A 14,374-nucleotide genomic window follows, 5' to 3' on the forward strand; every position below is an offset into this window, starting at 1 on the left:
ATCAACAATCTTTGAAATCTTATACTCATGTTGAATTTTTTGCGTCGATCTTTATGTTTTAGATCAGCCCTATTCTTAAGCACATACAAATAATATTTTCGCATGCAGAAAATGACAGTTCCTCGACTGATCGATTGTATACGGAATTGCTATTTTCGTATGCGATATTTATTCTTTGAGTATATAGATTCGAAGTATTTGTTTAAGAATAGGGTTCCTGGAGTTCAAATTGGACAGGCCTATCCAATCCTTATTCAAGCCGTTCAAGCTTAAACCGAATCTACATTGATTGTATCGTACTCATCAAGGCCCGTTTACAATACACGGAGTAAGAAGTAAGAGTAAGAAATTGACCAATCACAGTCGAATGTGAGAAGAATAATCGACTGTGATTGGTCAATTTCTTACTCTTACTTCTTACTCCGTGTATTGTAGACGGGCCTTTACAAGTCGCAAGTTGTGTCAGCCAATCCGATGCGTTAATTTTAAAGTCGTACGACGTTTACGATGACGTTATAATACGATCAATGTAAATTGCTAATTTGTTAGAAATTCTTTTCAAAAATGCCACCCTTCTAAATTTTCTGCCTTCATGTAAGTTAGCTTAAGCACTAATACATTTGTCGATCCAGTTAAATAAATCATTGTAATTTATTAAATTTTTCTAATATTTTATTAAAAAGATGATAAATCGGATTAAATAAAAAATAAGTTATTTCGAAAATTACTTAATAAAATATATCGACGTAAAAATGTTGCGACGTAAACTATTTGCTATCATTATATATTATAGATACTTACTTTTTTATTAAATGGACAAAATCGGAGCAACTGTCGCTCGTTGCGCCTGTAAACAGCCCGCAATTACGTAGTTATGTCGCGAACAAGAAACGGCGGACTAGAACCATTTCTGCTCAGTCTGTGCTACGTAAATGATGTCGCAGTAACTTACGGGGAACGAATTTCTTATTGTTTTTATTAATATTACGACTCTGAGTGAGAACACATTCCTCAAGAATGGCGCAGTATCTGAAAAAAGGTGCGTATAACCTATACTGATGTTTATCAAGTACGATCACATGTCGCTCTCGAATCGAGGAATCGTTCGGCACGTTCGTGGTATCTGAGGGTTGGTGGTGGAGGTGATGGTCATGTGCGCCGCCATTTTATTCAATTCCGTCGTTTCGGCCGTGCGACTACCGACTACGATGAAACGGTGGAATGAAATGTTATAATGGCGAGTGCGTCTATTCCGCATATTTGATGTCGCGATAAAGTTGGGCGTACGCGTCCGCCTTATCGGTTGTCCTGCCAAGATTTCAACACCCGCGGACGTTCTCGTCTAGCCGTCGTGTCGCCGGCTCGACCTACGGATAAGTTGCTCCATTACTGAAGGTCGCAACGTGCCGACGCGCTACGTATGTGAATCATACTCCGAGATATGAAGAGGTGCGACTCGAGTAACACGCGATAATCGCGTTACTCACATCAATTTCGCGACACGCTACATTCCGGAACACGTGCGAACGACACACGCGCGTCTCGGCGACGGGCCGACGGACATACATTTTTTACGTAATTTCGCCATTGTCGCGTAAATCGTCGTGCGTAAATCCTCGTGCGTATATACCTTTGCACACATCTGCGCGTGCTCATTTCTCCATATAATATGATATCGGAGCGAGCATGAAGGTAACTGTGTGCTTCGACAACGTCAGGGTGGTGGTTCCATGCGGAGATGGAAGTCTACTGGTCAAGGATCTAATGCATGAGGCCATCCTGAGATACAAAAAAGCCACTGGCAAAAACGATAACACCTTGACCATCAATAGTCTGTCTTCGTTGACTGGAGGTGGCTTGTTGGATCCGGATGATAGACTGTGTGACGTAGCCGATGATAGAGAGCAGATCGTAGCTCACTTTGCCAGCTCCGATGTCAATCACGTAGGTGGAGATGGTGCAAGCTCGGTTGGCACCAACAGTCCTGACTTCTTCCATAGAGATGGCAAGGAGCAAGCTTATCCAATCGATATCCATTCCTCTGTTTCTAGTAGTATTAAGAGAGAAAGTGCCAAGCGTTTGTCAATGCACGCATTGTCAACGAGAGAACCTTCTCTCACAACGTATTCTGCTCAATCTCTACCAAGAGAGTCTCGACGTAGGGAACCTTTAGGTCAAGATTCTAAAGCTTCGTATGAATTTGGCAATAACATCGAATCTGGGAATCAAGAGGTGCGAGAAATAGTGATAAAAAATGAAGCAGGGCCACTGGGGCTCCATGTGGTGCCATGTTACGACTTATTAGGCAATGATCAAGGACTTAGAGTGGAAGGTATCGAACCAAATGGTCGCATCGCCAGAGACGGACAAATTGATTTACACGATAATATTATAAAAATAAATGGTCATAATTTGTTGCATATACCATTTCCAAAGGTCCAAGATATTTTTAGAACATGCATGAATGATCCCTGTCTACAAATTTCCGTTGTTAAACATAAGAAGAGAGCGAGGAGCGAAAAATCTTTGCATAAAAACCATGGGAATACCAGTGGCGGATCGGAGAAAACCGAAGGTGATGAGAACATCAAGAGACTTCAATGCAGCAACTACAATCTTTTACAGACTGCGAACACTAGGAAAATTGGACGGATGATAGAAATAGAATTAGTAAAAGGAGGTAACGGTTTAGGATTCAGTGTTACTACACGTGATAATCCTGCTGGAGGACATTGTCCTATATATATTAAAAATATATTACCAAAAGGTGCTGCGGTAGAAGATGGTAGATTGAGACCGGGTGATAGGTTGTTAGAAGTAAATAATAAGGAGATGACGGGCAAAAGCCAAGCAGAAGTCGTGTCATTGCTCAGAAGTATTCCTGCTGGTGGTAAAGTAAGGATGGTAGTATCGCGTCAAGAGGAAATTTCTTCAAACATTCCAGATTCTCAGGGTATTGCGACATCTGCTCCCCCGACTACTGAAATAATGGATAATTCAAAATATTGGAACGCATTAAATAGATCACCAGCAAAAAAGAATGACGTACAAGATAAAGTGAGCACTCACAATTACGAGAAGTGCACATATAAACCAATTAAGTCCTCTGAGGATATTGTTTTATCTCCACGGAAGAATCGTGTGATAATGAACTTAGATATACCAGTACATGATTCCGAAAAAGCTGGTTTAGGTGTTAGTGTTAAAGGTAAAACCAACAGTTCTGATGATAACACTAACATGGATTTAGGTATTTTTATAAAAAGTGTTATCCATGGAGGTGCAGCATCCAGGGATGGTCGTTTGCGGACCAATGATCAATTGCTCAGAGTTAACGGCGTATCTTTGTTGGGATTATCTAATTCTGAAGCAATGGAGACTTTAAGGAGGGCAATGCTTAACACAGACAGCTCAGTAACTGGTGTGATTAATCTTATAATAGCTAGGAGGGTATCATCGTATGATACAAGTGAGAAAAATACTGTAGATAATTTACAATCTCACCGTAAGTCAGAATCTGTTAGTAGCATATACATATCGGATTCTACGAAAATGAATGACGGCATAGTAAAGGAGAAAAATACTTTAAATTCTCAAACCGATGTATTGGATAATGGTGGATTATTATCTTGCGTGACAGCTTCGCCATGGAATCCTGTCATTGATAGACTAACGGAGCAATATAGCAAGAGTAGTTTAAGAAACGAAAGTTATTGTCTTGCTACCAATAAGACATGGATAGAACCTATTAATAATGTAAAGAAAATTATAGGAACGCGCGACGATCGGGTTGAAGCAGTATTGCTAGAAGAATCTAACAACGATAGCTCTCAAGGAAATGACACCAAACGAAATGCCGAGGATAAAGACAGCCAATATTCCGGAGATCTTACGTATGACAGCCAGTTATCTTTGGAAGAGTTAAATTCTTCGTCAAATAAGTTTTCTCGTGATGCTCTTGGCAGACAGAGCATGTCTGAGAAACGACACGCAGCACTCGATGCTAAAAACACAGATACCTATAAAAGAAATAAAAAGTTACGTGAAAACAGAGAAAATAAGAATGCGGATCAAGTTAATCAGAAATCAACTAGCCAAACAAGCAATCACTCAAGCGATTTGGGAGATTACTCGAAGAGGAGCAGTAAGTCGAACAATTTTGAGAAACATTCAAGTAAAGGGGCCTTAGCTGGAAATACAAGTGCCGACAACAATGTGAGACACCATGAAAAGTCTGTTGATGTTGCTCAATCGGAATATATGTATACTATACCCGGATGCAATAATAAGTTTCTTTCGCCGAAAAAACATTGGCTCGTAGACGATGTACATGATGAAGTTACAAGTAGCAATAATATCAAAGACGAGCGAGAAGGTTTTTCGAACAGTCGCGGAGATGTAAAGCAAGCTTCTCTTAATTCAGCATTGGATGATCGATATAAGCGGAAGAAAAATGGTCTTCGATCGATACTTCGATTGAACAGAAATAGAAAATCACTTAATTTTGGGGATAGCATAGAAGCAAGGCACGAAACTAGTAATTACTGCAGCGGCAGGATCAGTTACATCGCATAAATGCAAAGAAAATATGCAAAATAAATTTTCATAAGTAAATAATATATATATATATACACATTATCGCGCATCTGCAAATATATACACATTTTGCATATATATAAATATATATTTTATCTATATATATATATACGATCTGTTCCAAAGTGCCTTATATCATTAAAAGAAAGTAAATAATTCTGTATATATATGATTTTGTACTTGTCTTTAATTGATACGGATCATGTACTTACTACGATATAAACGTTATACATGTAATTTATGATACGGATCATGTACTTACTACGATATAAACGTTATACATGTAATTTATATGACACCGGAATTAAATAATTAATAGTTCCAAAAGAGGAATTATATTCTCTTGCTAAATCGGTTCAAACTTCCGAAATACATTTTCGTCGTTCTCATCGATTTAACTGTACCGGTAGTATCTTCAATTCATAACAAAACATTAATTAACATCGAGGATAAATATTGCCAAAAAAGTCAGAAAAAATTATGGTGGTAGGTATAAACTTTTAATTGATCGACTTTCTTTTTTTGTAGTTAATTTTTTATAATAATTTAACGATATTGCTTTATTATGTGTTTCAGCATTTCAGATTACTCCAAACACAATCCTTTATCAGCAGAAGCGTTTTCGAAGCAAAATTAATATACAAAAACCCAGAAAGCCGCATTATTTCAGAGGATTGGTAAACGAATTTTTGACGCCTTTTTATCCGATTAAAAATAAAAACAAGAAATTAGAGGAATTATGTTACAAAGCAAGAACTGTGAAAGAGAAGAAAGAGGTGGAATATAATCCTTACCAAAGAATAATAGCACGTGAGGTCCGCAATTGGTTTGACAATTCCAAAATGATTGCCATTTGCCATCAGAATTCTATGACATCAGAGGATGAGTTTGAGCTAGCAGTTCCATTAAAGAAATTAAATATGTACTACAAACGATATAGCAGTAAGATTATGAAATTAGCATTGACGGATTCACCTTATATGGTAACAATGCCGTTGTATTCGTCGAAATTCTGCATTGTATTTGGTTCTGACATGAATGTTGCTGGCTTTGAAAAAATTATTAAAAAGTGTCCACAAGTTATTTTATTAGGTAAGTAATTTTAAAAAGCGCTAAAATAAATGATGCTAAATTTATCTATTTTTTTTTTATAGCGGGTATACTAGAGGGACAAGTGCTGAATAAGAAGGACTTTTTGAAATACGGTAAAATGGATCTTACATCAGCGCGGGTTCATCTTGTTCAGGTGTTACAAAGTGCAGGCGGTAATAACTTGAATCAGCAGCTCACGCATCATCAGTCCACATTAGTTGCTCGATTAAAACAGATCGGTACAGATAAAACAACTTCCGACGAGAACGAGGAATCGGTGCCTGTATAATTGCAAAAAATTGCTTGTATCGATAATTTATTATATATTAGATTTATCGAAAGCTTTAAGTAAAATATGATTTATTTCCCTACACTTTGTATTTGCGATAAAAATAAGAAACATTGATATAAAGTTAGGTGTGTTCCTCTTTTTATTAGAATCTTACTTTCAATCCTATCAAGGACGGTGTCGCGATAAGATTACAATCATTGAGCAAGCAGCGTATAATTTCTATTACATACTGATTCATCAGGATCCGAGCTTATACTAAATGTGTATAAAAGATCTTCGCATGTCTCATCGAGTCTGTGAATTATCGTGTCAATATGAAAGCATATAATATAAAAGCATTTCTAGAATATCTTATTGTCACCATAAACTTCCTATTTGCCTATTATTGTAGTTGTAATTCTTTAGTGGCAGTAATTGCAACGGGGATGACACTTAACTCCGTTTTCACCACATTTGCAACCACCGGACATATCCCCTTTACCCTGCGACAAGTAATGAATATGATCAACAAAATCATAAAACATGTCGTTAATATTTAACAAATCTCGTTAGAGAATCTATATAAGATCTCGTTCTAATAAATTACAGAAAATAAATTAATACTTACTCCTGGGCCCCAACGCGGTCCTCTAGTTACCCAACATATCTCCGTTTTGCACATAGAGCAAACTAACCAGTCGCAACCCCATTTTTTCATAAGAACAACGGCACATGTGGGACATGCAAGTGCCTCTCCTCTATCAACCATCTCTTTGAGCATTGCTGCTGTCCTTTTAGATTCCTGGTCAATTTCTTTCGAAAGTTGTAATTCTTGCTGATATTGTTTGCAATTCTTCCCAGTATGAACAACCTTTGAAATCAAAATTTATATGCTCTTTATTTTATCTTAAAAATCTATTTTCTAAATTCTTTGGAGAATCTCACCCAAAAAATATGAAAATTAAGTCTTGAAAAAGAGTGACTCAATTTTCAATCTTAAAGAATGAAATTTTAGAGTAAGATTTTTTAAGATTCTTACTATAAAAATTTTTAAATATATTTATTTTATAAATTGATCTCCTTTGTAAATACTAAATAATGTAGAATCAATGTTATAATTTCACGCTCAACAATATCAATATTATGTAACACATGTTTTACGTAACATTGACAGTGTTGAATGTTAAATTATAACATTGATGTTATGTTACCTTTAATTGATGTTTATTGAATTTAATTTTTAAGTATATGTTTTGCTAAATGCATTCTGTACTGCAATATGCTACGAGAAAAAAGAGATGTATAGAATTTTTAAACATTTCTTTTTAATTAAGTATCATGTTGATTTTAATAACAGTATTGTGCCAATATTTTATTCACTTGTAATTAAAATGAGAAACAGTAAAATGAAAAACTATTGAAATGAGAAACGAAACAATACAAAGAAAGAATTTTCTTGCTGTAATTTACGTGCATATATATTTTTAAAAATAGCCTTTCAATTCATTATACATATAATATCTTTAATACTGGAAATAAAACATGGAATTTTATTATGTACTTTTTGTTAATATCGCATATCAATTTCACGCATATCAATTAACAGTAATATTTTTATATCCATCGTACATACATTTCCATTATTCGGTTTTCCTAAGTTTATCTCTACGTTTTTCGATAGATATAAGTAACACTCACCTGACAGGTAAGACAATTATTAGCTTCACATACAGGACATAAAAAATTATTTACGTCGTCATCGTAAATGCACCAACCAGGACAGTCCGGTGTTTTGCAGTGGAAAGCCTTGTTTCCGGCATTGTTCTCAGCTTGCGCGATCGACTTCGCGAGGTGCTGCTGATAAACTTCCGGTTCGACGAGCTAAGTATAAACAATAATAGAATCATCACAATCTTTATTAAAACTTCGATCGGAGAGAGATAATCTTAAACAGAAACTTACCGCCTTAATCTCACGTTCTTGAAGAGTTGATTCACACGTATAATCGGAATCTCTGTATGGACATTTCACTTCCGCTTCTTCGCAATACGCGATCGTATTGGCGATACATGGCCTTTGAATATACAACGAAAATTCATTATACGCAGAAAATAATTCATGTTAGTCTTGATTAATAAATAAACAAATGAAAAATATAATTGGGCCATCGCGCGTTTTTTTTGTGAAGTTTGCCACATGATAAAATCTAGGATATTCGTGCATATGATCGTAGTGTGTCTTGCGGAAATATTAGCGTTATTTTCGCGTTAGTAATGAATCAGCTTATTATAGAACAGATAAATATATCTGTGATGCATTACAACTTAATATGTAATAGTAACACATATCTATCTATATACTAAATACATTTCGCTAGGATGAATTAGAATCGATACAGGTGACTCCAGAGAGAAATGACTCATTGAATTGATAGCGAATTGACAACGATATGATAATTTTGACATCAATTCGACGTCTAATTATTGACGGTCATTTCTCACTGCGTTCTAGCGAACAGCTACAATGAGCGAAAGTGATCTATTGTAGATTATATCTTTGTACAGGGGAACCACCTATGCAAAAGCACGATACAGCTACTGAAATTGATTCCTGTTCTCTTAACGGATTAAACAGTAATTAAAGCTGGGATGTGAAGATTAAAGGGTTCTACCTGCAGAACATGTGTAAACAATCCCTTAGAATTACACCTTCTCGTGGACCATATGTAACGAAGCATATTGGACACTCGATTGGCTCGGAATTTGGAATGACATCCCAATTCTCCAACGATATCAGTTCCTCATATCGTCCTATCTTGATGTCTTCCGACATGTTCATCTCCATTGTTTCTTGCTATTGTTATATATAAGCATACAAAACATATATTACATATCTGCATCTTTGATCAATATATGCAGCTAATAGATAAACAAATAAAAATTAAAAACACCGCAAATATTTAATAAATTAAATAAACGAAACTAATAGCGTTTTTTTAACACATTGAGAAAACTGGTGCGGCACCAGCGCCGTGCTATATTTCAATAAAAACTGCACTAGTGCAGTAATAGTGCAGGTTTAGTACGGTTCAGTGGAACATATCATAAACATCCCCATTTTATTGATATCCATTTTATAACACATAAAAATATATACGACTATGTTCAAACTTAAATTACTTATTTATTTATTTAAAATATTTTTTTAAATTAATTTTTTACATTTCAAGAGTTTTAAACGTCAAAATATCATTGCGTAGCTATTATTAGAAACATCAAAACTAATACAATGTCGTTGTTGTGACATTAATTAGAATAGTGTAATATCATATCATAACGTAATATCATACCTTATTAGCACGAACATCTCAATTTCAACTTGCACTGGTCTCCACTGACTTCAAGAACGGTGGAGAAAAAATTGAACTCAGGGCAAGTTTTTTCAGTGGAATATTAAACACGGAAAATATGTGAACTGATTTTCACAGTAGAACAATAAAGTTGCACTCATTATACGTACTAGTGTTACACTAGTTCTCTCAGTGGAAAACGCTATTACATTTGAGATAGCACGTCGATCCATTACCTCATGTTCATTTGTTATCGATATTATTTTATCTGCTTCTTTGGTTTCTTGCTTTTCTTCAATTGTCTGCAAAACTTCCATTGGTGGATCTTGTGTCAATTCTTCAGGAACTACCTCTGCTGGCTGTGGCTTGTTCACTTGCACTGCATTGTCGATATGCAATGCAACACTATCTACAATATTGCAGCATATCATAATTTATAACTAAATAAAGATAGTATAAAAATATTCCATTTAATAATTAATTATATAAATATATCTATAATTATTTAAAATAAATTTTTATATTCACGTTTAGAATAAAGGACTTTAAAATAAAAAATGCCGGAATTTACTAAGAAATATATCATATTCGATCGAATGAATCAAATTTACCGGGTGCTACGAGATAAAGAAACACCGGTGAACCATCCACTGCGTGTAACTCGACGAGAGTGGCCTCGTCGTGATCAGCCAAGTTTTTCCCAATGATCCATCGCTGCACGTTCGTGGGTATCTCAAACTCCGTATGTATCTTTGTCTTCAGCTCGGCTACCGTCATTCTCGTCGGCAGCTGTTATCACAGCCCGGTCCATGAAACGTTTTGTTTGCATATCGAGCAACCGTCAGTATCGGTTACTTACCTGAAGTGGTATGGGCCCTTGGTGAGCGAGTTTATCTTCGATATACATATTGACTTTAATCGACTGATCCTTCAAACGCGCCGCCGAACGCTGTCGTATCACGGAACAATGGATTTTGAGTCTTGCCAATTCCTTCGCTAATCCCGCCGCTTGCTGATGATGACCCGACGCGATGGCCCCTTCCAGTTTTCTCAGTAATCGATTTATGGCCAGAGTATTCATGTTTCTCGCTGTTGAATTATCGTCTGCAACAATAACTATATTGTAAAATTTTTTTCTATAATTAAAAAAAAATACTTAAATCAAAGAAAATTAATTAGAAACGGTGTTTATTCTTTTGAAACTTTCAAAAGTAAATTTCAAAAGTAGATTTCTTTCAAAAGTAAATTTAATAGAGATTATTTATTCGCATATTTCTTCATTTTCTTAATTTTCCTTATTTGAATCGAATGGTTAAAACAGGTATTTTGTTAGAAATAGATAGTTTTTTTTTATAAAACTATTATTTTAGCAAATATAAACTGCGAAATTACCTTCATTTGTAAGCTCATCATTGTTCAACATGATCTTACTCCCGTCTGCAATATTGGATTGCTCTTCAGGACGATTACTTTGCAAAATATCTTTAGATGTCGTCGGATCCGATTGTTGTTTTGGCGATATGGGAGAAACGTGAGTATTTGCGTATAGCGATGGTTCCATCACATTGGCATAAGCGTTTTCCTTGTATACCTCCTTCGTGGTCTTCGTAGCTTCTATCTCGGCGAAATCGCGTGGTCGTATCAGTTGGAAAGTATTCTTCACAAGAACCGAACCCTTGCCAGAAGTCTTGTAGAGTACATTCTCATGTTTCCATCCCGATGTAGACGGTCGTTCGGCGGAAGTGGAAGGTTGATTTAATCTACGGATGTTTCCACTGGTTTGCACTGACGAGGATACCTTTTGCTTATCTGTCTCGTAATCATTCGACGTTGTCGCTATCCTCGTTGTAGCAATGTAGGAGGTCTTGTTTGTAGGCACGGGCGAGCGCTTCTCAACCTTTTCGAGAACATCGTTTGACACAATCTTCTTCGACTTGGGCCGTTTCGGTAACGAGTGTTTCATCTCCTTCAACATCTCCTTCAAATCCGTAGTAATTGGGTCCTCGACGGTATTGAGAGCGGTTAATTTTGTCTTACTGGACTTCGCCTTCTGGTCTGAATCAATCAAACGCGACGTTCCCTTGTCTTGCATCGATCTTTCCGGCTGTATCGCCAATCTCGTTTTACCATCCTTCTCGGCTTCCACAAGGATATCGAGTACTTTGGCCACTTTACTCGATACAGCTTCATCCCCTGGAACTTTGTCTCTGACATTGTCAAATTTGGCTACTGGTCTCCGTTCGATGAGTTTGAACTCTCTAGAACGCAGCTGTCGGTCGATCTCGTTGAAAATGTCCGAAAATTCCTTTTCTCCCTCCGCCTTTTCCCTAAAGGGATCTAACGCGATTTCTGTACTTTCAGGTAAGTTACGGGTACGAGAAAGTAGAAATTTTCTTCTTGTTTCATTGTTCAATCTCGGCGATTCTTTGTCCTTCGTTTCTTTGGCAATTTCCTGCCGCGATCTAATCTTTTCTTCCGGAAACGTGATATCCTTCTGAGCAGTTAAAGACTCATTCTCGCGATTCGCAGCGAGTTGACTTTGTAAAAATGATATTCTACTGGATGCGTCCTTCATCAGCTGATCATTTTGTTCCTTGCTAGAAGTAATTTTGACGTCTACTGACTTTACATCCGTGTTCGTTGATTCAGTTCTATTTTTCGATGATCTCTGTTGCGGCAAGAAGTACCTGGAAATATCTTTATCAACGCGGACGTTTTGGCCGAGATCTTGCTGCACCGAGAATCTTTGATTCCTCCAATCTCCGATTTGTTCGAATCTGTCGTTTCTTGTTGCATCGCGATCAAACTTATAACCCGGTTGATCCCTTTTAGCAAAGAAATTAGCGTTGACCGTGACTTTAGTAATATTGCTGATGGCATTGAATTTTGAGATTAACGCGCGCGTGCCTCGTCTAGGCGATGAACTCTCAATCGCTGAGGTGACCATGTCTTGAACTAGCTCTTCGTTGACGTCATTTCTCTTTTCGAAATCTTCAGCAAATTTTGACGTCTTCAACAACATCGACGCTCGTGCTCGAGCCTGCTCTTCCTGTACGATCGCCGCCGCTTCTTTATCCAGCTCGCTGATGTTCGTTAGAATAGACAAGCCGGATTTTCGTTTAGCCTCCTGTCGTTTCCTGTCGTCGCTCTGCCGCTCGCCGCGATGAAAAAAGTTTAGCCTCGACAGGGAAGCGTCAATGGAATAACTTGGAGAAGAATTTATACTTGTTCCGACACACTCCTCCTTCATTTCGGCGGATGTCATAGGGCTGCGAAAGACGGCGCCTCTTTTGGACGATCCGGAGTCGCGAGAGTGCTCAAATACGCTACGCTTGTACCAAGGTCGAGGCATGTTCAGGGTACTAATTGGACTCTGTGCTCTTTCTTGCAATACCGTCACGTTGGACGCTTCTGCGTCGCTATTGTTGTTTTTCGCGGCTTTTGGACTGCCGCAAACTTCCTTCTTTGACAGCAGCATACCACCCTGAAGGATTAGCGTATCATTACTAATCGATTGCCCTTCATCGACATCCTTCCGCACTTCTACTTCCATGCCGTCGCCATCGGTGACAAGCTTTGACTGTTCCACAGTCACTTTCTCAGGAGGTCGCGGCGCCCGTCGTTTGCGTCTATTGCTGTTCCTTGGCGGTGTTTCGCGTACATTGACCTCCACGATCTTCACCACCGCGCCGGGAGGATTGGGTGCTTTCCGTTTTCCCTTTACGTGGACCCGACGTCGTGTGGACCCATTGACTCTCGCGCTCTCATCAAACCTTCTCGACGAATCCGATAGATCTTTTCCAGGTGTCAGGAAGTTCCCACACGAGCTGAAGGTCGTTGGTTGCAAAGAGTACCTGGCGGTGATATCTTGTCTCCTAGAGTGTACATTAATCGGTAACGTGCAGGCGGCGGCCGACGACGCGTTATTTTCTTTGTTACCCAAGTACACTTTCGAGGCTCCGGCAGCGAACGGACCTACTTCAGCCGCTTGCTTGAGTATATCCAAAGACAGCACGTTGCAACGGCCCAGAGTTCCCGTGTGAAATGCGAAACTGCGGACCGTGGTAGTACTGTAAAAGGTATTTACGCTTTCTACGCTGGAGTAGACGCTGCTACGTCGTCGGACGACGCCATCGTCGTCCGGCCTCGCGCTCGTTCTCCGTCGTTTCTCCACGGTTGAATCTCTATTTCGCTTGAACCACTTGAACAGGGAAAACCGGCCGCTGTTACCCCCGCCGCCACCGCGTGTCAGGGAAGTCGTTTCACCATCGACAGCACTACGCGCTACCACACCGTCGATGAGACCGGACGTTCTTCCTCTGCGGTCGCCGTTCGGTACTCCATTGAGGGATGCGCTCGTCTCGTTACTGTATGCGGTTTGCTGTACCATTCTTACTCACTCTCTCGCATATTCCGAGGCACCGCGCCCCGCCTCAGCCGCCACGTTGCATAGTTCTTTATTTAGATTCACCCGAAACGTGGTTTTAAGTTCCTTCCAGTTTCTGCTATGCACGAACGCCAAAAATTTCGACGGAGCGATCGGAGAGTCTCCCAACGACGGTCATGTCCGCCGAATAGACACTTCGTCGTAGAACCCTCTTCCCCTCGCTCTTCTTCTCGTCCGATCTTCGTTCCCTCGTATTTAACTGGCAGCTCCTAATTCATCCGTGTCGAGAATCGTCCATTGCAGACTTCAACGAACGGAGGTGTCAGCTGCATCGCGACGGCGACGACGTACGCGTGCACACGCGCGGACTGTATATCGGCGGATTTTGCGGCCGAATCGCCCGTAGTCGATGCCGAACCGGCGACAAAGATACTCATGTCGGTAAACTATTAATAGATCGGGTGGTCTCTCTCTCGTGGCGGGGTTATTTTCAAGACAACTTTGCACACCGCGCGCCACCGGCCAAACTCAAAACAGAGAAATACGGGCTAACGTGCGCGCTTTTTTAATGCGGCTTCGTGAAAAAAATACCATTGTGTGGTTGTCTCGGGTTTTAGTTGAAATGTTTCCGATTGAAAGTGATATGCGATTCTGCGCGCAGCACAGTTTCCGTTCTAAT

At 38.9% G+C, this 14,374-nt stretch overlaps 2 protein-coding genes across 2 annotated transcripts; one reads left to right on the forward strand and one right to left on the reverse strand.

Moving 5' to 3' along the window:
- The first annotated feature begins 1,122 nt into the window (after positions 1 to 1,122).
- Positions 1,123 to 6,028, forward strand: LOC108763759 (partitioning defective 3 homolog). Its single transcript, XM_018511619.1, has 3 exons — positions 1,123 to 4,537; positions 5,173 to 5,688; positions 5,751 to 6,028. The coding sequence occupies exons 1-3, from the start codon at positions 1,687 to 1,689 to the stop codon at positions 5,975 to 5,977; spliced, it is 3,594 nt and encodes a 1,197-aa protein (XP_018367121.1). The 5' UTR covers positions 1,123 to 1,686; the 3' UTR covers positions 5,978 to 6,028.
- A 2-nt stretch (positions 6,029 to 6,030) lies between these two features.
- On the reverse strand, positions 6,031 to 14,102 carry LOC108763757 (uncharacterized). The gene is made up of 9 exons (XM_018511616.1): positions 10,701 to 14,102; positions 10,168 to 10,412; positions 9,920 to 10,097; positions 9,545 to 9,717; positions 8,631 to 8,812; positions 7,922 to 8,033; positions 7,658 to 7,840; positions 6,588 to 6,830; positions 6,031 to 6,462 (listed from the first exon to the last, which is right to left on the reverse strand). Exons 1-9 carry the CDS (start codon positions 13,696 to 13,698, stop codon positions 6,382 to 6,384), a joined length of 4,395 nt encoding a protein of 1,464 aa, XP_018367118.1. The 5' UTR covers positions 13,699 to 14,102; the 3' UTR covers positions 6,031 to 6,381.
- Between the last annotated feature and the right edge of the window lie 272 nt (positions 14,103 to 14,374).

This window comes from Trachymyrmex cornetzi, unplaced genomic scaffold, assembly GCF_001594075.2.
Source record: "Trachymyrmex cornetzi isolate Tcor2-1 unplaced genomic scaffold, Tcor1.1 scaffold381, whole genome shotgun sequence".
NCBI lineage: Eukaryota > Metazoa > Arthropoda > Insecta > Hymenoptera > Formicidae > Trachymyrmex > Trachymyrmex cornetzi.

Coding starts and splice junctions, on each gene's coding strand:
- LOC108763757 (XM_018511616.1), bottom strand. CDS start 13,698: ATGGTACAGCAAACCGCATACAGTAACGAGACGAGCGCATCCCTCAAT. Junction 10,098..10,167: donor AAGGGCCCATACCACTTCAG/GTAAGTAACCGA, acceptor CTGTGATAACAG/CTGCCGACGAGAATGACGGT. Junction 7,841..7,921: donor AAGAACGTGAGATTAAGGCG/GTAAGTTTCTGT, acceptor GTTTATACTTAG/CTCGTCGAACCGGAAGTTTA.
- LOC108763759 (XM_018511619.1), top strand. CDS start 1,687: ATGAAGGTAACTGTGTGCTTCGACAACGTCAGGGTGGTGGTTCCATGC. Junction 4,538..5,172: donor AGAAGCAAGGCACGAAACTA/GTAATTACTGCA, acceptor TATGTGTTTCAG/CATTTCAGATTACTCCAAAC. Junction 5,689..5,750: donor TCCACAAGTTATTTTATTAG/GTAAGTAATTTT, acceptor TTTTTTTTATAG/CGGGTATACTAGAGGGACAA.